Source organism: Dryobates pubescens, chromosome 30 (assembly GCF_014839835.1).
Source record: "Dryobates pubescens isolate bDryPub1 chromosome 30, bDryPub1.pri, whole genome shotgun sequence".
Classification (NCBI taxonomy): Eukaryota; Metazoa; Chordata; class Aves; order Piciformes; family Picidae; genus Dryobates; species Dryobates pubescens.
This window is the reverse complement of record NC_071641.1, coordinates 1,348,650-1,373,009: the sequence shown is the minus strand read 5'-3', so window position 1 is coordinate 1,373,009 and position 24,360 is coordinate 1,348,650. Positions and strand designations below refer to the sequence as shown.

Here is a 24,360-nt window from a genome sequence, read left to right as displayed (position 1 = left end):
ACACTTTACCTTTTAGTAATAGATATACCTGTTGATTAAACTTCTGTGAAGATCCTGGCTTTCATCCAACCCTCAGTGGAGCTAATGGGACATTTTCCTTATTAAATGAACTTTGGATTTCCTTATCCACTTTTTAGTTCAGAGCTATATTCCCTTGACTTTTTCAGTTTGGCTCCTTGAAAAATTATTTAACAGCTTCCCCCTACAAATCTTAGATTACAGTCTCAGAATTTTCACTGCTATACCAAAGACTGGGTTAACCCTCCTGATGTACCCATGATTTCATTAAGTTTAGGATTTTTGAGCTGCAAAGCTGTTGCAAGCTAAAACTTGGAACAAATTCACTGGACCCAGGACTCATTTTTCATGTTTTTCACCTACTTGCTAGGTAAAGTCCATCAATCAGTCCTTTCAAGTGATTTGCTCCCCCCCCTCCCTGTTTGCAACAGGCACCACAAACCACTCTTCTCTTCCAATTTTGAATCTCTTAGAGCACAAAGACCTTGAGGAAGGTCCTGAATATGGAGTTAGGCTTGGCTCTGCTCTCTTTTCTGGACTGCTCAGAATGACTGATATAAAAGGAAGGTTCCATTCCCACAGAAGGACTTCAAGCTCCTTCATTACAGCCTCAGTAATATCTCCAAAATGACACTCAGTTAGGCTAAGGCCCTGAGAGGTAATTTAGTACTGAAGAGTGGGTAAGCTGGGAGTGCATGGAGATGGACTCTAAGAAAGCTGACCACCTCCTACTGTGTGCTCCATCAGAGGTGTTATGATTCATGGTCAAATGGCCAGTGAACACCCATCATGGGTGAAACCATGTGTTTGTCTTCTCCTGACAGGTTACACACAGCACAGACCACTACAGACCTGCATTTTGAAGCTGCAATCAGATAACAGCTGAGGCGGTCAGAATAAACCTGCATGTCTGAGAGCATGCCAGGCCACCTGTGGTCACAGGAAAAGCATATCCTGGCAACTTTTAAACTCATTTCCCAGATCTTGCTGCACAAACGAAGTGAGAGATTTACCTTAGCATTTGCACTAGGAGATGTAATGAGCAGATTCATTGGGGGACAATTTCCATGTTTAACAAGTTAATCCCTTCAGCTCTTTGAAATGGTCAGATCAGCCAGCTTTAAAAAGCCTTACAGTGGATTTCTGCACGCTTTGAATGAGAACACTCTTTGGAAACATGAAGCAGGTATGACGAAGGTCATGCTGGAGTCTGCAAGTCCCAAAAGCCTGCCCAGCACTGACAACACATGAAGTATGAAAGTCTTCTGAGTCCTAGGAGTGTTTGATAGAAGAGCTTGATATATGGCTTCCATAGAGTGCTCATCCTGCCTCAGGAGATGGCCTCATATTCTTCTGACTTACATTCCCAGCCTGGGGGAAACATCTCTGGCATCTTCCCCAGGATGCAGTGACCAGCAAGAAGATCCAGAAGTAGTACATGAAAGACCTACTTCCATGGGCAGCACCTCCAGGTCCAGAACCACATTGCCTGGCCAGCAACTGCTGTATTTTTAACAAGCCACCTACATCAGAAGTTACTCAAGAGCTGTTCCTTCCCAGTCAAACGCTCTTCTGTGTCAGGTAACAGAAAAAGCATACAAAATGATCTGCTGATGGTTCCAAGTAAACATGCAAGATGCAAGAGGGTAAAAAGTGTTCTAGCAATTGGCAGCTGATAACACGAAATTCAAGAGGTCATTACAACCACGTGGCTTGTGTTGGTCTTGACAGGCTCAAAAATCAGTCTTCAGAATGCCAATTCTGCCATTTCCTGACCTAAACTGTACTGTCACTGCATCTCCTTTGAAGTCATCACCACACCACACAAGAAATAAGACTGTGCCAGACAGTGGGTGCCATGAACTGAGGATAAAAGCAGCACAACTTCTGGTCAAAGAAATTTTAGCTGGAACAGGAATACGATTGGGACTGCTGCCAAACTGTTTCAGCATCTGACACAAGTAGATTTGTACCATTTACACTAGCAGTGTTCACTCCTGCTCTCTGCAGATCCATTGTCAGCATTAGACAAAGATGGAGCATGGATAGAGGAGGAAAATCAATGGTGAGCCTAACAAGGAGCCTAGGATGACAACTTAACATTCAACTGTTCCCAACAATGAGAAGACATAGGTGCATCTCCATTCCCCTACCTTTCCCAAATACACCTCCCCTCCTTCCCCAGAAACCCATGGGCAGGGTCTGTACAAAGTGCAATCAATCCATCTGCGGTAGACTGGTTTTGATTCACTGTCCTCCTTTTAGTGAGGTATATCCACAGCCCTAAGACACAGAACGATGTGACGATCCACAGTGAAGTCAGAGTAACTACATGCAAGGACACTATATCATGAGCATGTCTATTATTTGTAATGAAATTAAGCTGGCCAAGATAATTAATGCTATTAATATCTGCACAATGATGAGCATAGTGTGACTAGATAAATAGGTGGAATTACTTGTCATCTGAAATATCCTCCCATCTGACTAGCAGGGCAAACCCAAACATAAACAGAGAGGATAAACAGTTTAGCATGAAGTGTTACTGCTGTTTTTAATTATGTATTATGTATGTATCAGGTTCTGAAGAGGTAGAATGACTCATGCTACAGTCTGGGGTGCTTTGATGCCATGGTCAGCGCTGCAGTTTGCTGGTAATATTTTAACATGAAAAATGACTTTAGGGAAGGGAGAAGTAAGGCAAATGGAGACGTTTTCACACCACAGAAAACCCCACAAAAACATTCAGACAAACTCTATAGTATGTGGCAGGACCCTGCAACTGAACACACCAGGCTCCATCGCCTGTTACCATGCCTGTCTAATACGATAGTACAGACTCCAACTGAGCACAACAGGGCACAAAAAGAAGAGAAACAGTGACTTAAGGGCAGAGCTTCATCATGAACTTCAGCTTCTTTTATCGTCATCAACAGAAGGCACAATTTTAACTGAACTCCTAGGGAGGAGGAGGAGGTGGAGGAATTTAATTTGCCTTCCTATGAGAAACCGAGAGCAGAACACTTCCACTTGACCTCTTTAACCTCCTAATCTCCCAGAACATTTGCTGCATACAATACCAACACAAATGGATCTATAGATTCACTGTATTTCCTAAAGAGATGGTCATAACAATGGAAACGCTTTTCAGACACACATCCATCTAATTTATCGAAACACTAGATTCAGTTGGCCTAAAAATTCAGCCTATGCAAACCTGGTTGGCTGTTTAGCTTAGAAGTACCACAATGACAAAGTTCTGCCACAGAGAAAAATCTACAAGTATTGCTTTAAGTAATTTTCCATCTTCACATCTTACAGTTTCAAATGAAATCATCTTGAAATGAGCCATTTCTGCTTTTTTTAAGTAGTTGTTTGTTTTAAAAGAGAACCCCACATTTCTATTTTAAACCACAAGGACAACAGAAAGTAGGATGCAAATTACATGACAGAAACTCCATTTAAAAATATTTAAAGGAAAAGATGCATGCCCAGAAATAGATAAAAGATTAAGCCTATAAAAAACCAAATCAATGATCCAATTTTTACTTTCAGCATGGGCTAAGCACTGCAACATATACAGAAGACTAAAACCATGCACTATTCAGCAAACCTTGGAACATGCAACTCCGTATTAAGTATTAAGGAAACAGCCCACATTTTATTTTGTTTAAGCTTTCATACTGAATTTGCCTTTATTTATTTTTTTCCCCCCTTCTAATTTAAAAGAAGTTGAGACCTTAACATCAGGGTAATGTCATTTGTGTGGGCTTCTTAGAAACCATTACTGAAGTGGCTCTAGTTTCATAGTCTGTTTATCTTCAAACTTATATTTAGAAGTACATTGTAACAGGGTGAGCTGCTCCCAGGTTTATTTTTAATTCAAAGATACTGTCACAAACTATGTTTGTGTGTCACAGAATGTGAAAACTAACACTAGATGCCAAGAAAGCTTAAGCACTACCAGTTACCAACAAGCTGATAGCATTAGATTGTTAAGGGATTATAGTTGCTGGTAACTTTGAACACAGGCATGACTTAAAGGGAATAAAACTATTGGGGAAAAAAAATTACATTTATCTCTCCAAGAAAGTTAAGTTGCAGTCTAAATTTGAAACAGCACGCTGGGAAACAAAGGCAGGGCTGTACCTAAAAAAGGAAAGTGTAGTGAAAAGAGTATTATTAAGTGATTTACCTTGGCAACAGCTTTGCTTTCAGAATTATTGTTGGAATCCTTAATGCCATTTAATGAATCTCTTCTCTGTGGGCAAGGCTTCTTTTTGCGTGGTCTGCCTTTAAGATTTGGCGCTGAAAATTAATGGAGAACAATTTAAGCACATTGTCTTATACTGGATTCTTAAACAGCTGAAAGCATAATAAATAATTCCACTATGATCAATCACAGAAATGTACACATCTGTCTACAGTAAATGCTTATTATGAGATTCCATCCTCCATGAGTTACATCTTGACACGCTATGCATTTCTATAGAATATCCCCCAAGGCTAATCTATTCTACTTTCAGAGAACTAATTAATATAAAGGCAAACACTGGTCTCCAAAGGACTTGGAGAGAAAGCACAAACATTTCTCCATGGGACAGAAAAAAAGGAACAAAATAGAATATTAATAGGTAACTTTGCATTGATCAGCCTCCTGCATTTATTATTTCTAATTTTCAAGTAAGAGCACTATCTACTATTTCCAGCTTTGGGAAACATCTGGTTTTGGGAATGTTCTGAAATACTGAAATTCCTTACAGATATGTTTATATATCCTGTCATTCTTGTCAAAGTTCCTCTAAAAAAAAAAAGTTTGTTTTTAAAAAAATCAAAAACAAAATAAAAAATTACCCTCCAGTCCTGAAGTGGATAAAAAAGCCCATAACAACTAGTTCTGGAAGTTGACAAGTACTGAAATAAGTGATTGATTGTTTCATAAGGGTTATGTACCACACATACAAATTAATATGAATCACTTTCAGTTTTGCCCAATTCTTAAGATAAAACAGCTCTGAAATAACACGGTGACTAAATCCTGGCTGTGCTGAGCCATATGTAAAATGTGACATGGATCGTCACAGGAAAATATCAGCCTTATCTTTCAATAGTGATAGTACAATATAAATTATGCTCACACACAGAAATAATAGATGAAGCAGATGTTTGCTCATTATGATGTGTCCTGCCTGCTTTCAGATTTAAAAATCAGCCTCTGACTACTATGGAAACATTTAAAATGATAAACAATCATTAACTAATGACTGTACCGAAGAAGATAATTTCCTTTAAACCTTTAATTTCTAGGTAACCATTATTTTCATTACTTAAAGGGATGATTAGAACAATGTCAGAAATCTCAACACCACAAACCTCTTGAGTGCCTTCTAATTGTTTCTAATCTTACATTTGTCACACAGTAAGCCAGTGGTTTCAGGACATTTTACATTTTAATTAGTTTGCAAACACAATAAAGGGTGCTAATTTGATTTTATAGTTTGAGTAACAGTGTCATATTTGGTCTGCTGAGAGAAAAAGAACAAGCTATGGGCTTAAAACCTGAAGTCCAAGACACACTCTTTTTCTTTCCCCAGCACTGGCACACAGTAAATCTATATATATGTACATGCGCAAATGTGTAAGTCCACAAATGTGTCTCTATATAAATATGTTTACCTACTGAAATATCTCCCTCTATCTATCTCTGGTGAAGCACATTCTGCTTATTGAAAAGTACTGCAGAAAGCAATTCTGAAATTGTCATCTGAGGCTAACATGCAAAATCAAACAAAGAGAGAAAAAAATTATTACCCATTCCAGTCGACAAACATCTGCCTGATTTATATCTGTACTCATGAATGCTACAGCATGTGACTGCACACTACGTTGCTGGAAGTCTCGACTTGGTGTGGATGTCAGTCTTACACAAAATGAACACTAAGAGCATTTGCTCCGTGCTTACAAATCCCCTCCCCCAGCTGCTCCATTACTCATATAAACAGAGATGAGTGACTTGGCGGGAGCGTGGGATGAGCTCTGAGGGCTCCAGTGCCGGCTGCCAGACTGCCAGCTCCGGCCACGCCACCCTGCCTTATTTATAAACCCTGTTCATCCCTCTGCCTTTCAGCTCTTCCTGATGCCTACTTTTTCTAAAAAGAAATGTTCCCTCAGGTTAGTACACCCTGGCACATGCAGTAAGACAGTAACCTTCGGATGAATGGATCCCCCAACATGGTCCCACCGAGAGCCAGGGAGAGTTGTGGTTCAGCTAGGATCAAATACACCAGCACGTGAATGACCTTTTTTTTTCCTTTTTAATGAATAAAGAAACTAGTTCAAGGCTTAATGTTTTCCAAACATACTTGTTATCCTGAGTTTTTGCTCTGTACTTTGTATCACGCTATAAAGCACTCCTAATGTTTTGCTAAAAGCTTTAAAAGCAAGAAGGCATTTGTTCCTGAATTCCAGGTATATTGAGCTTGCATATAAACACTGTTTGAATTGGAGCCTTCCATGGCAGAACTGGCACAAACCCACTCTGAAAAGGGGTATTAGCATTCTTCCCATGGCTCAGGAGCTGCAGCTGGGAAGGTCTGTCTGTAGCAGACATGAGGACTGTCCCACACACCCCACGGTCTGACATGACTTGAAATCACTTTAAGCCATTCCAGATCAGATGCACAATAAACGTGAAAGCAGCAACAGGAATTAATACCAGAAGAGAAGGTCCTTGCCTCCAGTATGCACTCTATAGAAGAATAATTTGAAATAGTTCCAGTCACAGCTGAAACAAAGCCATTAACATTTTCTCCCTAAATCATTACAAATAAATGCTTTATTCAAAGATTATTTATATTTCAGCTATATCCATTTTGTTCTCTTCAGCTAAGAAATATGACTGGAACCAAAGGAATAGTTTTCAAGTCACATACTTTTCTCATTTCATTTACAACATATTCATGAGCACACTGTGAATTTCCTGAATTTGTTATTCCTAATTATTTTAACAAAATTTTACAGACATGTTGTGGCTTAGTCCCAGTCAGTTTTCCTGATGACACTGCCTGTTCAGTTTGTACCAGACACCTAAGTGAATATCCCATGCTTTTTTTCTGCTTGCTGGTGGAGAAGGACTACTTAAAGAGTATCTGAAACAATTCAGTTTCTTCACATGTTGGTGCACATGGCTTTCAAATTCATTTTCTAAAAGCATTTGTGGCAGTAAGACCTGGTAACTTGTACAGTCCCAGAAGGTGAGAACATAAGCAAAGGAAATAAAAGTTAACCAAAAAACACCAAAAAAGTTTTCATTTTTTTGCTACCTCTTCAAGCTGAGTGCCTCAAATGGGAGTATGAGAGGTATGACTTATTACCAGTTTAAATACTGTAAATACCTTTTTTTCCCCTGTGCATTTGACAACATTTACTTTTGCCAATTTGTGGTTGTTCCCCCCCTTTCTTTTTTTCCTTCCTGATGTATCTGAAAGGGGAAAACTCAGCTACTGAAATTTCCACTGGGACTCTTGATGGGCTGCTGGGAACTTTTTTTGACTATACTCAAGTATGATTCAAAGGATCAGTATTAGCACAACACAGGCGCCCTGTATGGTTGAGGGTTGGGATGCAAATCAGAACATTCCCATGCCATCAGGATGTGACAATGCCCTGGGAGAGCAGAGCTGCTGCTGTTCAAGGCAGGGTGGCAGGGAAGGGCATCAGCAGAGATGTACATCTTGTACAATACAAATGGCCCAAACCTCAAGTTCAGACCTCTGGAACAGAAGGATGTTCATCCACTGGAAGCCCACACACACCTCTGTTTTGCTGACTCAAGAGTCTCTTCTTGAGATTACAGTGAGCCACACAGGAAAGAGTAGCTCAGGGTTAATTCTACTCAGACCAGCTAGATGATTCTGTGAAGCTACAGGTTCTCTCTGTTCATGAAGCCATGAAAGAGCATCATTACTCAAACATTACTTCTTCCCCTCCAGCACTCTCATGAGCCTGTGCAAGCATAAGGCTATTGCAGGTGATCAGGGGAGGGCCAGAAGGCAAAGATGCAGACAGTTATGCCACCCACCCACTCAGAAAATTCACAAGGTTGTGGCCACTGCTCTCCTGCCACTGTCACCCTCAGCTGCTCAACTTCCAGGGACACTGCTCAGCAAGACATGGGAAACAAGATTAATTTCTAAGCCTCACCACCTTGTACAACTCCCACTCTGAGTTAAACCTGAGGATAGCACGCTCTATGCAGGGGAAAGAGAAATTCCCAAGAATGAGATCCATGGGAGCTGCTGAGATCAGCCATGATTAAAACACTATATATGGGGGGAATGTGTAGGCCACTACAAGAAGACTGCACCTCCAGCAGTCGGTCACTTTACCTGCATCCCCAGGATGAAGAGGTTATCAGTGCAGGTAACATCTACCTGTCAACAATCAAGTTGGCCTTACTTGAACCATGTCCACGCTGAGAATGCAATGTACTATGTACACACAGCCACTCCTAGATGCATGTCGGTCAAAAGATGGCTGTGGTTTGGGGGTAGCTAACTTCAGCAGGTTATTTACAGTAGAATTATCTCTTTTTCAGGAGTCTGATTATCATTAGAAGTCCAATGAGTTCAACCCACCCCATAAAACTGTTCTCTAGATACACATATTTTGGCTGATGTGAAAGTTGTGTTGTTATAGGAAGGGTGTTAAAAAAAATAGTGGCCTTCACACAGCTGAGGTCAACCCATGTTGGAACGTTGTCAAAATCAGTGGTGTAGCCAAGAGTTTTTAATGAGCCTGGAATGCATTACCTCATTTGTCATACCTGGATCACTTACTCATGCTGAGTCCAAAATAACCTTGGACCTTGTTGGCTGCTCAACAAACCAGTAAGTAAACATTACTGTACTCATGCCTAAAACATGCACCTTTTTTTTCACTTGCTCCATATTACTTAATTTAGAGAACATCTAAGCCATTGTAATGCCCACGATCAAAGTTCTTGCCTTTTCCAGGCCTCTTTGATCTGCATAACTATTTCCTGATATGACTTTTGATTTTGGCTTGCTGGTACTCTGGTTTCTCAGAAACATTTCAAACGTGTAAGAAAAAAAACTGAAAAGGAAAATAAAAGGGGAGGACAGCCACTGTTGTATTTCGCTGAGGAGTGTACCAGGATAGTTGCTCAGTACTGCTAATGCACTTATGACTGACACTGCCAAGCAGACTCTGCCTGCCTGATTCTTTTGCGGCCATGTTTCTGTCCTGTAGACAGATTAAGGGAAAGGAAGGAACAACAACATTTTTGTCAACTACAAGAATAGGACAACACAATATCCCAGCTAAGTCTGCAAAACTAACCAGGACCATCAGCAAAGAAGGGCCAGTGGAAGATCTGAGGTTACTATTAGGGTGGGCCTAAACAGTCAGGTGAGCTCTAAACATGAGAGGTGGGAGTGTACCACACTGAGGTAATCACGAAATTGGAATTAAGGTGGAGCACTGGAAAGTGCAAGAAGTTAATAAATAGGAATGTATTGTGGTGCTGAGTTTAGACAAGAAGTGGGTTTGAACAAAACAAGCTGCAGTGCATCAGCTAAATGCATCAACAGTCTCTCCCCCTTTTAGGACACTTCACAGAGCATCTCCTCACAAGTTTCCCTTTGTACTGTGCCAGTCCTTCCTACCTCTTCCAGTTTTCACACACGCACACAAAAGCTGCAATACCACAATGCTTGGCCTTAAGCTGCAAAACCAGCAGCAGGTACACAACAGATGAGGATACTTTCCTTCTCAGGTAGGTGTAAAAGGCAGGATGCATCAGGTCACAGAGCTATTCATGATCAGGTGCCAAACAGAAGCTGGGAGTGGCATATGGAGGTGCCCGGCCAACAAAGTCAAGGTGAGAATAGTGGTCCCTGATCTCAAGACTATCCAGGCACTGACCATGCCTGCTGGCACATGGCAAATAGCTGGTTGATGAGGACACCCCTACAGCAGCCTGGCAAAAGTTAGGTCTTGGCCGAAAAACATGCTTAAGGGTTGCACCTTTTAAAACGTAATGAATAAAATGTTAACAGTTTTAATGGTTTTAACATTTACACCTCAAGGGGGCTTCTGGCATTCTGCAATATCTGAAAGTTAAGAGAAGCATATTGCTATATTTAAGAACAAGTCTCAAAAACTGTTCAAAGGTTAGTTAATCTCACATACTGTTCTTGAGTCCCAGCTGCTTCCTCGATTTCCTCATTGCCTCCATTGCTTTGTTTTCTCTCCTTCACCTCATTCCCTTTTCTGAATCCCAAGTTCAGGATCTTACATTTAGTTTATTTTTCTTTCACCCCTGAACATTTATTTAAAAGCTTCTGCCTCCTGGAAACAAGGTCAGAGTCTGAGGGCCTGGGGCATTTATTGCCCAGGCACACTGAGGAGAGCTGGTGAAGAGAAGCAAGTTGCAACCAACCTAGTATTGCATCAAATGGTCAGAAATCAAAGTGGCTGAAAGATAAAGCAAAAGAGCAGACTACATTTAAAAACTCAGACTTTTGTTTAGGAAAAACTAACACCAACTGAATTTCAGGAAACTCTCTACAATGGAAGTCTAGCATCTACCAACAATTAAAGCTCTTGTTGAGCTCTGTACGTTACATAGCTTATCCACAAACACACATCTCTTGCTGCACATAAACCAATTCAAATATTAAACCCTATTTTTACTAGATGTTTTGTAAATGCCAACCCTTGTTTATTCCTTTCCTTATAACTGAACATGTCAGACCTGACCTGCAAACTCCAGAGTACAGCAGCAAACACTAAGGATCCATGCTGCTTTCTAGCCCCCGTGGATAAAGAGCGGACTTGTGCAGCCATTTCTGAAAGTTTTGTTTTGGAAACGAGATATCCCATGCTCCATGTGGGGAAAATCAATTTGCTACCTCTCTAAAGAAAACATTCCTCATTTGGAAATAAGTAAAACAGACACTTCCTTGTGTGGATTAATGTGGAGACATATGACTTGCTGCAGACTGTTGTTTTGACCCCCCTCCTGACCAGACAATCTGAAAAAAAAGCAAAAAGGTGGCTAGTTTTCGTGGATTACAGTTCAGACTAGCATTGCTTTTAACAGAAAAGTCTGAGGCGCTGCAAAGATCAGGTTGGCCATTTATGCCAAATTTTAAGTGTTTTTCATTTCTATGGAAGATGTGGACAAGGTTCAGAATGAGGCTTGGGAGTCTTGTTTTCTTCATTTCAGTATGGTTGGAAGTTAAGATTTTTGCTTCATCTGGGCTTCTTTACGTCCTGCTGACTAATTTGGGTTTAAAAAACATAACACAACCAAAATGGAAAAAAGCGTTGGTTGGGGGGTTGTCTGGACAAAAGCTATACATGTGTTAGAAATTATAAGTGCAGTAAATTGAAAAGGGAAGCTAAAAACTCCAGAGAAAAATCTATGCCTGACAAATACATGACACTTAAGCAGACCTTAGAGCAAATTGAAATAATACTAATAAAAAAATCCAGTGTAGGCCTGTTACTGGCTACAGATGACAGGATTGTTATTAACGATTCAAAAAGAGGCAGAGGTGTTTGGTAAATATTTGTTCCATATTTGCAAAGAAGCCAGATGATATGCTTGGAAAAGAATATAATTAAAGCCAGTCAATTGACTTAGCTTTACAGAAACTAGATCTTAAAACAACAGGAAAGAAAAACAAACAAAGCATCTTGTTTTATACTTTCAAAACTACAGGCTTGGCTACAGAAACCAGCTGAACACATTTAACTTACCTGCCTTTCAGTAAGAAAGCTGTTTTAAGACCAGATAACACTTGGATTCAAAAACAGCACTACAGAATTTTATTCAAATATACATGAAATGAATTAAGAATGGGCTAAATGGTAGAGCTAAAAGCAGGCACCAGTGGGTAATTTCCATCAAATGGAAATATTTCTGGTGGAATTCCACAGGGGTTGCTCTTAGCCTTGCTAGTATTCAAAATTTTCCTCAGTGAAATAAATACAAGATTGCTGACAGTAACATTCACACAGACACAAGGACTGGCACAGTGCTAACACTGAGTCACACAAATGAGTAATCAGAAGGGAAAATGGACCATGCAAACACAATGCTCTTCAGTACAACTCCAGCATGAAACCCAAGAGCAAGGACTAAAGGTCCCACTGACTGAGGCCAAGGGTGACACTTTGCAGGCCACTCCTCAACTCAAGATTTAGCCTACCCTGATAGGAAATGCTGTGGCCAAAGGGAGGTCTGCCTTCCAAGAAAGATGTCTTAATAACTCAAGGTGTGCAAATGACTGCCAAGTGACTTCACCTGGGTAATAAGAGCGCTTCAAAAGTGAGAAGCTGACTCTCAGAAGCAAGGTGGAGTAACCAGGTGTGCCTAAGCACTGCAGTTCACATATATGACCTACTGCCAGTCTATGGAGGCATGCATACAACCATCTTCAGAAGACCTCTCACAAAAAGCCTGAGCTAGACACAAGCTGGGGTGCACAGTGCAGAAAGAAACGCACGCAATTTGAGGGGCTTTGTCAAGATACCAGACTGGAGCTGGGTGTCCTGCCTCAGCCACAGCAAGGGCCAGGTCCAGGCTGCTGCCAGGAGAGAGTAGCTGCTGTGGGCGGCGCAGCAGCCTGGCTGGCTGCACAGAGGAGGCGTCCAGCTGTCTGGCTGTAGTCCTTGTTCAAACAGCTGTTTCCCTTCTCCTTCAGAAAAAAGGTGGTGAACTGGATGAAAGCGTTTGCTGGTAATTTTGGCTGATGAACCACTACTTGGGGTTCATACCAGAATAGATGACTCAGTAAGTAGCTGTTCTGGTGAGAAACTGCACGAGTATGGGATCAAACACAGTAAATTACTGTGCTATGCAGGACAAGGAACATGAAGTGCTGTAGCCCTGATTCAGCAAAGTACATGCCTAACTCGTCAAGACCTGGATCATGCAAAAACCTCTGATGACCTCACTAGAGCTATTCACATCTTTGAGGCTGAGCCTGTGTTAAGCACGGAACATGACAAAGCCAGCATGACTGACTGTCACCAATGGGAAAGAAACACTCATGTCCTGAACAAAGAAATCATCATATCTCATCATGAAACACCATGTGCTTGGGCAGCATCGCACAATCAGACATCAAGCTTCCCCTTCTCTCAGAAATCTGCAGTCAACCTCTAGCCTTGAAACCTAAAGGTCACCTTCTGGGGTGCTGCACCTGGCAGATGGGGGCTTCATTTTCTGGAGGAGGCTCACAGCAATACTCAAGTAGTACGTATCTGAATTCTCCAGGGGGCAGAGAAGGCAAACAGAGTAAAGAGTGGATGGATTATGTAAGAGCCAAAACAAAAGCAGCACAAATATGGCAGCAAGGAATGAAAACGCAGAGCAAACCCATGCAAGTCAGCCTATCTCATCAGAACACCCAAGGCAGACTATGCATTAGAGCATGTTAGAAAATAAAAGGCAAATAAGAGCGTACAAATATTACAATTTTCTTTCATTGTTTTTCTTTGCTCTTGGTCACCTCACTGCGAACTAATCACATTTTTTTAGGCATAAACAACCTGCAGGAAGACATTAGTAAAGTGACATGCAGAAACTACAGAGTAAGCTCCCCACCGATGCCTGCGTTCAGCTGCTACCACCACAAGCACTACACAATGCGTCAGGTGGAGACAGGAGTATCAGCTATAGCCTAAGCCCTGATCCTGTTCACAGCTTGTGGTCATCACCAACTTCACCAGCAGCAACTAGCTTGCCAGGCACCCTGTCACAGCACGCTCAGCCATAAAGAGGTTCAGGAATAACTGCTTCCACAGAGAGGTTGGACAAAGCACTCGCATCCCTGGGGACCTGCATACACCTGACACAGCACTCTGATGCCTGGGAGTGGAAGTGAGCATTGGTGAGCAGAGGAAGGATCTGCACTTTTCTGCCAGTAGACAGAGTGATGAAACTCCAGTAACTTTGTCAGGTTGTGTACAAGTAGAAAGGTAATCTGCATAACCACCAAAACACCCCCAAAATGCTTGGTTCAAAGTCGGTAAGATCACGCGTCCAGTTTTAAAGAGTGCAAACTCTGTGATCTCAGTGTAACCATCCCAAACATCAACACAAACAGAAGCAAGTGCATCTCTGCATTACAGCCCTGGAAAATCTCTAGCACTCAGAAAATCCCAACAAAACCAAGCTGTATTCATTGATTTATCTGAGCAGGGCAGGGTTTAAACAAAATATGAAGCTGGTTGTGCAATATTCTTTCATAGTCAATACTGGCTCTTAGGAAATTATCTGAGTGAATTAAGTGGAGGGACTATTAAACAATTTACACACTTCCTTGTGTTTCAGTTGTCTAATTATAGCTGTGTTTGTCTCTCCCCACAGAACTGTTGTATACCACATGGTATGCATATTTCAGCATCCAGCATTATTAACTCATGACCGACTGTCAGTTGATCATTATCTAACACATGGGGTCTGCAAAAAAAGCCTTATTTGGGCAAAAGCAGGCTTTTGACCCACTCCTGTCGTATTTTTCCCCAGAACTACTTCAGTTGGATTATTATTTGCTGTCAATGGAAACTCAGAGGTTACGTATGTGAAATCTGCAGACAGGAAAATAAATCCTTACTGAGTTTAAACACTTAGTTGATATTAAAACCATCTCCAGCTTGGTTGGTTTAAAGAAAACTCTCAGTTGCCCTCTAGTGTCATCTGGCTGCCATGCCAGGCAGCCTGCCTGCTGCAGCCAAGGTCACCAAATTTAACCCGATTTCATGTGACCGAGATTTACTGTATGTATAATATTTCTTATAAAAAGGTGGTGGTGGGGTGCTCTTTCCTGTTGGAAATTTCAGGCCTTGGGCCTCTGGAAGCCCAGAGCTTGCATAATGTTTACCGCTGTAATTGCGGCTCAGGACACGTGGGTTTTATGAGTGAGAATCTCTGAAATCACTCTGCGCACTGCGCTCCATAAAGTTCATTCATAACTAAAAATAGACCAATGTACAAACTGATTTAGCATTATACCGAAGCTAAGGAACACAGGGAGTCTGTAGAATTCCCTAATATGGAAGAGAAGCTGAGTTTTCAAAAGCAGCAGTTTATTTGTTTCTGAAAATGGACAACATATGTAAAAGATTTAATATAGAGAACCAGGTGTATATATAGCCTAGATCTTCGTATGCACCCATTTTCATTCTATATAAAGACTTTATACAGCCTGAAACTATAAATTTAATAATAGATTACTAAATTAAGTCTGCACTATCACTTCATAAAAAAAATCATTTCAATTTAAAATACAGCTGTAGGGGTTTGGACAATTTCCTGCATAATAGAGGCCCATCCCTGAAATGTAAATAACACCGGTATTAAAACAAGTCAATCAGGCACATCAGGAAAGAAAAAACAGTACATGAAAACATAAATGCATTTTCCAGCCTATCCTAAGTAAAGATGCCAAACCTTTATTTTATTTGCTTTGATAAATCACTACTGCTTCAGCTGGATTTCCCTCCCCCCTCCCCTGAAAATGTCCTGTTTTTCCTAAAAGAAATCCAGGGCTGATTAAGCCTTCACATTTTGAATACACCAAGACATCAGGGTTTTGCAATAAGAATTATTCACTTCTTTCCTGTGTACCATCAGCATTCCTAAAATACTGTTACTGTAAAATTAAACAGTGTGCTCTTCAGAAACTCATGATGTTGCCTGCTCTGTTTTTTTCAACTGCAATTGTGCAATTTTAAAACGATTTTCTTCTTTCTCAATGCCTTTTCCCCAAACAAATACCTTTGGTAGTTAAAAAAGAACAAAACCAACTTTTTGTTTTGGTGGTTGTTGTGTTTGGTTGGTTGGGGGGTGTTTGGTTTATTTTTGCTTTTTGAGACTTACAGGCCACCTATAACATTATTGACTGACTGCACAGTAAAAGTCACAGAACGGCTTAGGTTGGAAGGGACCCTAGAGATCACCTACTCCAACCTCCCTGTGATGGGCAGGGATGCGTCTCTACTGGGCTTGGCTGCTCAAGGCCTCAACCATCCTGGCCTTGAACACTCCCAGAGAGGAGACATCCACAACCTCCCTGGGAAACCTATTCCAGAGTTCCACCAGCCTTATACTGAAGAACTTCTTAAGATCCAGTCTGAACCTACTCTCCCTCATCTTCAAACCATTCCCTCTGGTCCTACCACCAGACACCCTTACGAAAAGTCCTTCTGAAGCCTTCCTATAGGATTCCTCCAGGTATTGGAAGGCCCCAGAGTCCCCCCAGAGTCTTTTGTACTCCATTCTGAAAAACACAACCCCAGCTCCTTCAGCCTTTCCTCATAGCAGAGATGTTCCAGCCCTTGGATCATCTTTGTGGCCCTCCCCTGGACTTCCTCCAATAGTTCTGTGTCTTGTAACAGGGACACCAGAACTGCACGCAGTATTTGAGGTGGCGTCTTACAAGAGCAAAGGGGCAGAATCACCTCTGTTGACCTGCCGACCACGATCCTCTTGATGCAGCCCAGGATATGGACATTACTTTATTTGGTATATATCCTAATTTAATTAGAAAGCTTTCTCTTAATTTGACAAGACTGAAATACCACAAGAGGTACATATGGCAACTCAGAAAACATAATCAGGGAAAAAGTGAAAAGAACATTTGAAAAGACAAATTATTTGATTTGCACACACAGATATTTGTAAGGCACTGCCTGAATGGCACCCTGTGCTTGCTCTTGCTCTCACGGCGCAGCTCACAAGCACCATCATTGCACTTCCTACCCCAGTGTTGTCCCTTGTTGGCTACTGGAGGCTTATGCTGGCAGCGCCCAGTGATGCATGTGATGCTGTGAAGAGGAGACATAGCCCTGACAGGCAAGGAAGCAGCAGGGAGGTGCCCAGACTCCCTGTGCAGTGGTTCCAGCTGCACATGCTGCCCCAGTACCCTCACTTTTCAGAGGAAGGTTCTCTGTCAGCTTCAGCCTAAGCTGGGGCCCCAAAATACTGAAACTGCTACTGAAATTATAGTGGGGGTATTATGGCCTCACTTGCCTGGGTTTGGTCAGGGCTACACATCTAGTGGCTGCCCCTGGCTCTCAAGGAATGGGAAGCCTGCAAAGTTTCCAAACCTGATGCCCAGAACCTGGGATATAACAAGATCAGCAGAGGGGAGCAGGAACTGGGGAATAACTAACACTGACCTGTAGATAGTCACTGTGATAGGGATGTGACTGGCCACCGAGCCTAGCATCAGCCCTGTGCTGAGGCTCCCCTGCTCCCAGATCTGTATCTCAGGAGAAGGATAGGACCTCTGGCAAGCCACTGCTCCCCCGTGCCTGCAAATGGGTGTCTTGGGCTATGTTGCTCTTTAGTGCTGCACTGTATCCAATGTTGTGCTCTGTGGGATTAGGCTGATGGAAGACTACAGGAGACTGAGAAAGGCCACAAACCTTGCCTCACAGAACAGCAAGAAATTTATTGACTAATGCTGGTCAGTCCCCTCCTCCTGACAACATCTGAAAGGGCTTACACATTGTACAAGAATCCTTATCCTCATTCCAATAAAAGGATTGCTCCATTCCCAGATTCATCTGCTTTGCCTGCTGATGGATCTAGGTTTTTCCTAGAAGCCTCCCCATCAGCCTCAGCCTGACACTGCTTTGTTTAGGAATTCCGACAAAGCGACACGAGCAGCCAAACCTCTGTATAACCAATTCTAAACACATAAAAGGAGCATCAAGACAAATCAGCACTTCTCCTGGATTCCCAAGCACACTATTAAGTGGACTTGGACTTCAGCAAAGGTGATCATGAAGATTCATTGTCCCAAGAGATAAATATTGACGGAGGAAAAGCAAAGATCAAATTGGACAATATTTACTTTAGAAACGCTAAATCTTGATGCTATAGAACATACACTTTGAATCAGCTGTCGCTGGAGATCTTCTCCTGGCTAAGAATTTCAAAAGCATAATCTTCTCCCCTCTAAAATTCACATTTAAAAATGAAACTCACACACACCTATCTCAAATAGGAAGCTTTCCATGACTATGGCCTCAGCAAAAGGAACTCTGCTGATTTTCAAATACTATCCGCTCAGTTTGCACACCAAAACTCCGCAGCCCTGACCTCTGAAGACAGGAAGTGTCATGTAATGACACTATTTCAGACTACCACAATCAGGAATTTCTTCTTTGGTAAGGATTAATGCACTTCCTTCTCCCTCTGTCTTGAATATCTGTAAATTAAGGAGGAAATTGTATTTCATGCTTCTATTTCACATAAGGAATTGCTCTGAGACAATGCCAATCAAGTTCTGGGGGAGTGATGATCCTATGATTTACTGTGGCAAGTATAGCAGTCCTAGTATTTATCTAAGGTTTCAAGTTTACTGTCAGATTTCTGAAGAACATCTACCATGTTTTTCTGTCTGAAGCCACAGCACTATGGACTCTTCTTTCCACTGACAGCACTGTTGAAAACACAAATTCCAGGAAATTTACAAAAGCTGCTTATTTTGAAGATTTGTGAGGAAGACACTCGATCCTCCGGCGGTTCAATGAGGTTATTCACTGAGATCCTTTGGCATCTTCATATGACCATTCAATGACTAGGAAGGCACCAACCCTCAAACTCCTCTGTTCATTCAAACGGTCTAGCATGGTGGGTGAACTCCTATTTCTAACCTTTGTCTTCACTAAACAGTTGAATATAGCACAGCTTTGTTGCAATCACCATGGAGATCGGTTGGTTTCAAATTAGGCACAAACTGTTTGTTTCCTTTGCTATTTTTATTGTGTTTTAAGCCCATTATGCTCCTCCCATCCTGTCCTTTCTTTGTCTTTACTGGCAAATCAGAAAATCTTACTTTATTGGGAAGTTAAAACCCAGTCTTACTGGTTGGCAACCAGCAAGACTGCAGAGTCAGACTCACAGATGAGATGACACAGAATGTGGGCTTTGGTCTCATGTCTGCAATGACAGGGATGGACAACCAAGGTCTGCCATGAGAGACATATTATCCTGGATAACAGAGGATTCAGTATGACGATGGGACCTTGCAGCAAATAGCACGGGGAACTGAGAAACAGGAGGACTGAAGCAATGGGGAGTGGGGGAAGCCAGACTTCAAGGCTGTTTAGATTACATGCAGAAAGCAAGTAAACCCAGAAACACGAAACCAGCTGCAAGTGTTACTCTTCCACCAGGCAACAACTGGGATACTGCAGCCAGAAGCTACTGAGCATCCTCTTGCCTTGAAAAGGGTACCACCAAAAGCATGAAGTTGTTATTTGACTCCCAAAGATGCGAAGTCTCTAACAGAAGTTCCTTTGGAGGCACAGAAAAAGACACAAGGACCGATAGTGCTGAATGTAGGTTTCCCACAGCCCAAGTCAATGGGCTCCCTGTGCCAAAAATGCAGCAGGCTGGGATCTGACAGTCCCAAAGATGCAAATGCCAAACGCAGTCCTTTCCCACAGTTCTGTGACAGGTACATTGCTGCCTTTAAACCAGCATCAACTCTCCACTAAACCATCCCTCTTCCTCTGGAATCATATGCAATCTATAATGTGAAGCTTAACTTTAAATTCAAAGACCAATTAAAAAAAATAAAATCAATGGAAGGCTTTTATGAAACAGGAGATTGATCTGCAGCTTAAAACTTCCAGTAATGTAATATTTTAGAACTTTAATAAATAATGCTTTTATCTTGATTGCAAAATAATACCCTGCCATGAAAGCACAGAGCAGAGGTAGGAAACTGTTCAGCAAGAATTAGAATGTCACACTTTGCACAGAACAGAGCATTACAATTATTGGTGAAACACATTTTTCATACTTGTTAACACAAAATTAACAATTACATACATCAGTTAATTCTATAAGTGCATATCTCTCAGAGTACCCATTAGTTAACCGTGCCTGCTTTGGGTTTAATATACATGCAGGCTTTGCAGCACAGAGGGAATGTAACCATGAGAGCGCTGGCACAGTAAAGCCTGAAATGGCAAGTGCTATTAAATTGAGATGCAATCACACTGAAAGGGAAACATTAACAAACAGCAGACAATTGAGAAGAAAATACAGGGCGCTTGTGTTCTAATACATGTGCTTCAAAACCTTATATAACTAGTCATTGTCTAGTTCATCTGGCCAGGGGCCCAGTTTGCTCTATGCTATGCTATACTAATTTTATAATAATAAACTGTTACACAAGCTTTATGCAGTCATGCATATGAAGAGGTTGTGGAAGACATTACATTTTATCTTTCTAGCAAAGACACCATCTTGAAATTAAACAAAGCCTGCTAGAAGTATGTAAAAAACACCAAGTGAGTGTAACATTAAAAAAAAAACCAAAAACCAAACCACCAAACACCAACAAAACCCCCACAAAAAACTCCTTTCCAAAATCCTCTTTTTCTCCTTTGAATATCACCTTCACATTATGCATGAAAGATGAATACCACTAATCCTGTAATACAATGCAAGAATCTGCATGCTCCTGGACTATGTTAGTTTGAAAACAATCAGTGATTTTTAGAAATGTAGGTTTGGGGATTTTTTTTCCCCTTCTTGTAAATACACCTTCTTTTTCTAAAAACAAGGCAAAATAGTTTACAAAGCCCAAAAGAATGCATGGAATTACTGGGTTTCAAAACCTTTTATGTTATTTGTTGCTTTAGCATGAACCAACATGAACCACCGAGATGCTTCAGTTAAAGATTTATCTGTACCACAAGACATTTGTAGGATAGCAGTTGGGAAACATGGAGGTAAGAGAGATAGGGGAAACAAAAAGCATGCACTGTATGAACCAGATACGATCCAGAAAAGTAATTTCATATTCCACATTGGTCTATGGAATTGTCTGAGAATTTTCTACTGGACATTATTTCCAGGTTCAAAACTGGCTATATTTAGCCACTGCCCAGTGCCAGAAAGCACTACCAGACTATAGGATCACGGCATATTTTAAGTTTGATATCTCAGCAACCATCAAGGCCAGAAATAAATACCTTTTATAAATCAGAAAGAGTAATAGCCTCAAACCTCCAAGATATATAAAGGATTTTCTTCACCTCTAAGTCATGAAGTATCAAGCTCAAAAATCACATGATTTTGATGACAATTGTGTGTCGGCTAAGTCCTGACTGCCCCCCGCATATTTTGATTTCAACATTTTAAAATGTAATCTAAAGAAGTCCAAACCAAAGTTTTATGTGGGGCCCCTGAGGCACTTCCACATGCAAATACCACCACCACCACATACCAAAAGCAGAGCCGGCAGTCAAGTGGCACTGAAATCGACGGGTGTAGGAGCAAACCCTGAAAAGCTTCAATGCCAGATTCTAATCTAAATCACATCACTGCCAATCCAAAGTAATTGACTCCTGTGGATTTACATGAGTGGAAAGGAGATTGTAATCTTGCTCTTTACCTTTGAAGTAGAGATGGTCATAAATCCCATTTTTTTATCCAACAGGAAAATGTCAGAATTCCATCATTTCCTTCAAATTGGGGCACACAGTCAAGAAGTTCTGAGCAAGACTAATGGACAGGTCTCAGGCACTTTAATTTTGATGTGTCTAATCAACAGCCCAAAATATTTCTGTAGATCATAACTCTCTTGTCTTAAATGGCTTTGACATTAAGGACTGTCCCACCAAACTGCAGGTCCCAGAGACAGTGTTCCATATTGAGCACTGATCACAGAGCACCCTGCGCTGCTGCAGCGGTGTAACCATCAAGCAGATTGCAGTGTAGCACCAAGCCTTGTCTCACAAAAGCACCAGGCACAACGCATGACTACACTAGCATCATTGTGGCAGAGCCATCCCTAAGAATACATCAGCTCAGCATGATAAAGTTCAGTCCTTCCAACCCCCGATCAAGCATTTAGTTTCAAAGTTTCTGATGAAAAAAGAAATACATGGATAAAAGACCAAAGTCCAAATAGATGTACAGTGGCTGTTACTGCAGAAAAGATTTCCAATTCATTCAGATGGTATCTACCAGCGCTAAAAAAAGGCATCAAGGACTTGACTCAGAGTGCGAAAACCTCCGGTGAGGTAAAAGTTATGCCAGGATGAAAATGCAAAATGAGAATACGTGGGAATCACATGGCATTGCTAGAGAAGGGCTGGAACCAGGCTCCATGCAAGGGGTACGTCTGGTGCTTAGACCACGCCTGAAAACCTCCACCAAAGGAAACATGAATCTAACTCATTCTCTAACTGTAGATGGAATGCAAGACAAGGTGGTAAAACTTTCCTCAGCCATTAAGGAGCGTTTGTTGACTTTCTACAAGTCATTGTTACATTGTTTTGGTCCAGGCTTCTGAAACTAAGAAAGTCCAACTGACTGCAATGGATTCTGGCTGCACAACTTATCCCTGCATCTGAATGATGAGCAAGTTGGAGCTCATATTTGTTACTTTGGGACTGTCCAATTTTCATGGATACTCATGTTGAGATCCAAAGAGTCAGCTGAGCCCTGATGCCTTCTCCAGCCCACCTGAAACGGGAGCTGATGTTTCTGCTCATTCATCTCCACTTCCTTTGCTCGCCTGAATATTTCTGATGGTTGCTAGGCAGCTATTATTGAATACATGCATGAGGCATTAATTGTCTCTGCACTTTAAAAGAGGAAAATTCTTTAAAACTGAGGACACTGCCATACCAAAAATAGGATATTTCCTTTATGAGGGGCACTCATGGCTGGGAATGTTGATGGCTGCAGTCTGTCAGAGGCTAGATGAGTCACCGAGATTACTCACATGCAGTGCAGCACAAAAGAAGTGTTTTAGAAGACCTGACTTTATTATAAAGTTTTATTTTAAATGAAGTGCTTCAGATCTAGTTTTATCTTCTGATGGTTGTCACTGGGATATCATGGTCCACATTTTAATGAAATCAGTGGTGTTGGATCGAGCTGCGTTACAGACAGCATAACAACTTACTGAGCCTACCAATTCACTACCGGCTAAATCCAAAATGGCAGCGGCAAGTACTCCTCTTCGCTACACTTCAAAGAGATGCTGCAGTCTCACTGCTGATCCCAAGTGCTCTGTGCAACTTACCCATAAATGTGGATTTCATTTTATAGAGTCTTTTCTTTTTTCCAAAATACATTCCAATGTCATGATCAAGACAGTAAACACAGACATCCATAAATTGACTTAAACTTCTAAACTAAACAACTGTGAGGATTTGCAGCTAGGTAATCTCTGCGTTTTTGTTGGTTTTGTGGGGTTTTTGTGTGTGTGTGTGTGTGTGTGTTTTGGGTGGGTTGGGTTTTTTTTGGTTGGTGTTTTTTTTTGTTGGTGGTGTTTCATAACAAACCCATCTCTACCATAACTAAACATTCAATAGGTACATGTATTCATCTTAATTATAGGTTGCCTTCAACACCAAAAAACCTCTGAAGAACCATGTATTTATTTTTGTTGGCAAATCAGCAAATTATTATGGTTCACTGCAAAATCAGGATGCTATAAAATAACGAGGAAACTATACTGCTGATTTTGAACACGGCATTCTGAGCTGCTAAGGACCCTGGGAATTATCTTTTCCATTTTTCAAACTTGTGCTCTGCCTCTGTGAAAAACACGTGATGGGACATGGGCTCTTCTCAGGAATATTCAGCAGAGGTTTCTAAGACCTTAAGATGAAGATGAAGTGCCTGACTTAATCACCCAAGTGAGAAGCAGGATCATCAACACCTACTTAAAGTAAACATGTCACCCCACAGCAAAGACCTGTTTTCACTGGGAGTTTAACTTCTACTACAGTTGCAAATCCAGAGTGAAACACAGGAAGGTGATGACAGAGTTGGAAGGTTGCACAGTAATTCTCTGTGGAAGCAGCAGCATCTGTGAATGTCATCCATGTTAGCAGGATGATCACCATTAGCTTTTTCACATATTCTCTTACCCTTTCTATGGGCTCAAACTGTTGATTTCAAGTAAATTCTTCCTCTGCTATTACTCACTTGTTGCTAACACCTGATTTTTAATTAATATGCTCTTTAGGGTTATTACACAAAAGGTAAGGTGACTGGAGACATACGTCAGTTACATTAAGTCTGCAGATGATCTGGCAGTGTGTCACTGCACATTTAACTAAGATGCTATTGAGTTACACTTTCTATACTTCAACTAAGGAGACAGCCCGTTGTAGGAGTTATTAAAGTGGCCTAAAATTCACCATACCCAAATCCTACTGAACTGATCTTCCCATCAGAGGACAGGCAAGAGACAAGAGGAATGTGCTGCTCTGTCAGCGCTCTACGACAGGCAATGGCTAACAGTGGATGGAGACTGG

At 41.4% G+C, this 24,360-nt stretch overlaps 1 protein-coding gene across 4 annotated transcripts in view; it reads right to left on the bottom strand.

The window, feature by feature from the left end:
- Nucleotides 1-24,360, bottom strand: part of ARID5B (AT-rich interaction domain 5B) — a 116,257-nt gene that overhangs the window by 31,674 nt on the left and 60,223 nt on the right. For 3 of the 4 annotated variants that reach the window (XM_054174686.1, XM_054174687.1, XM_054174685.1), the window contains one exon: nucleotides 4,214-4,326. In XM_054174686.1, coding sequence (XP_054030661.1) covers nucleotides 4,214-4,326 — 113 coding nt within the window. Of the gene's footprint in view, nucleotides 1-4,213; nucleotides 4,327-5,829; nucleotides 5,938-24,360 lie in introns of those variants that run through there. The other variant, XM_054174688.1, reaches the window with a different exon arrangement.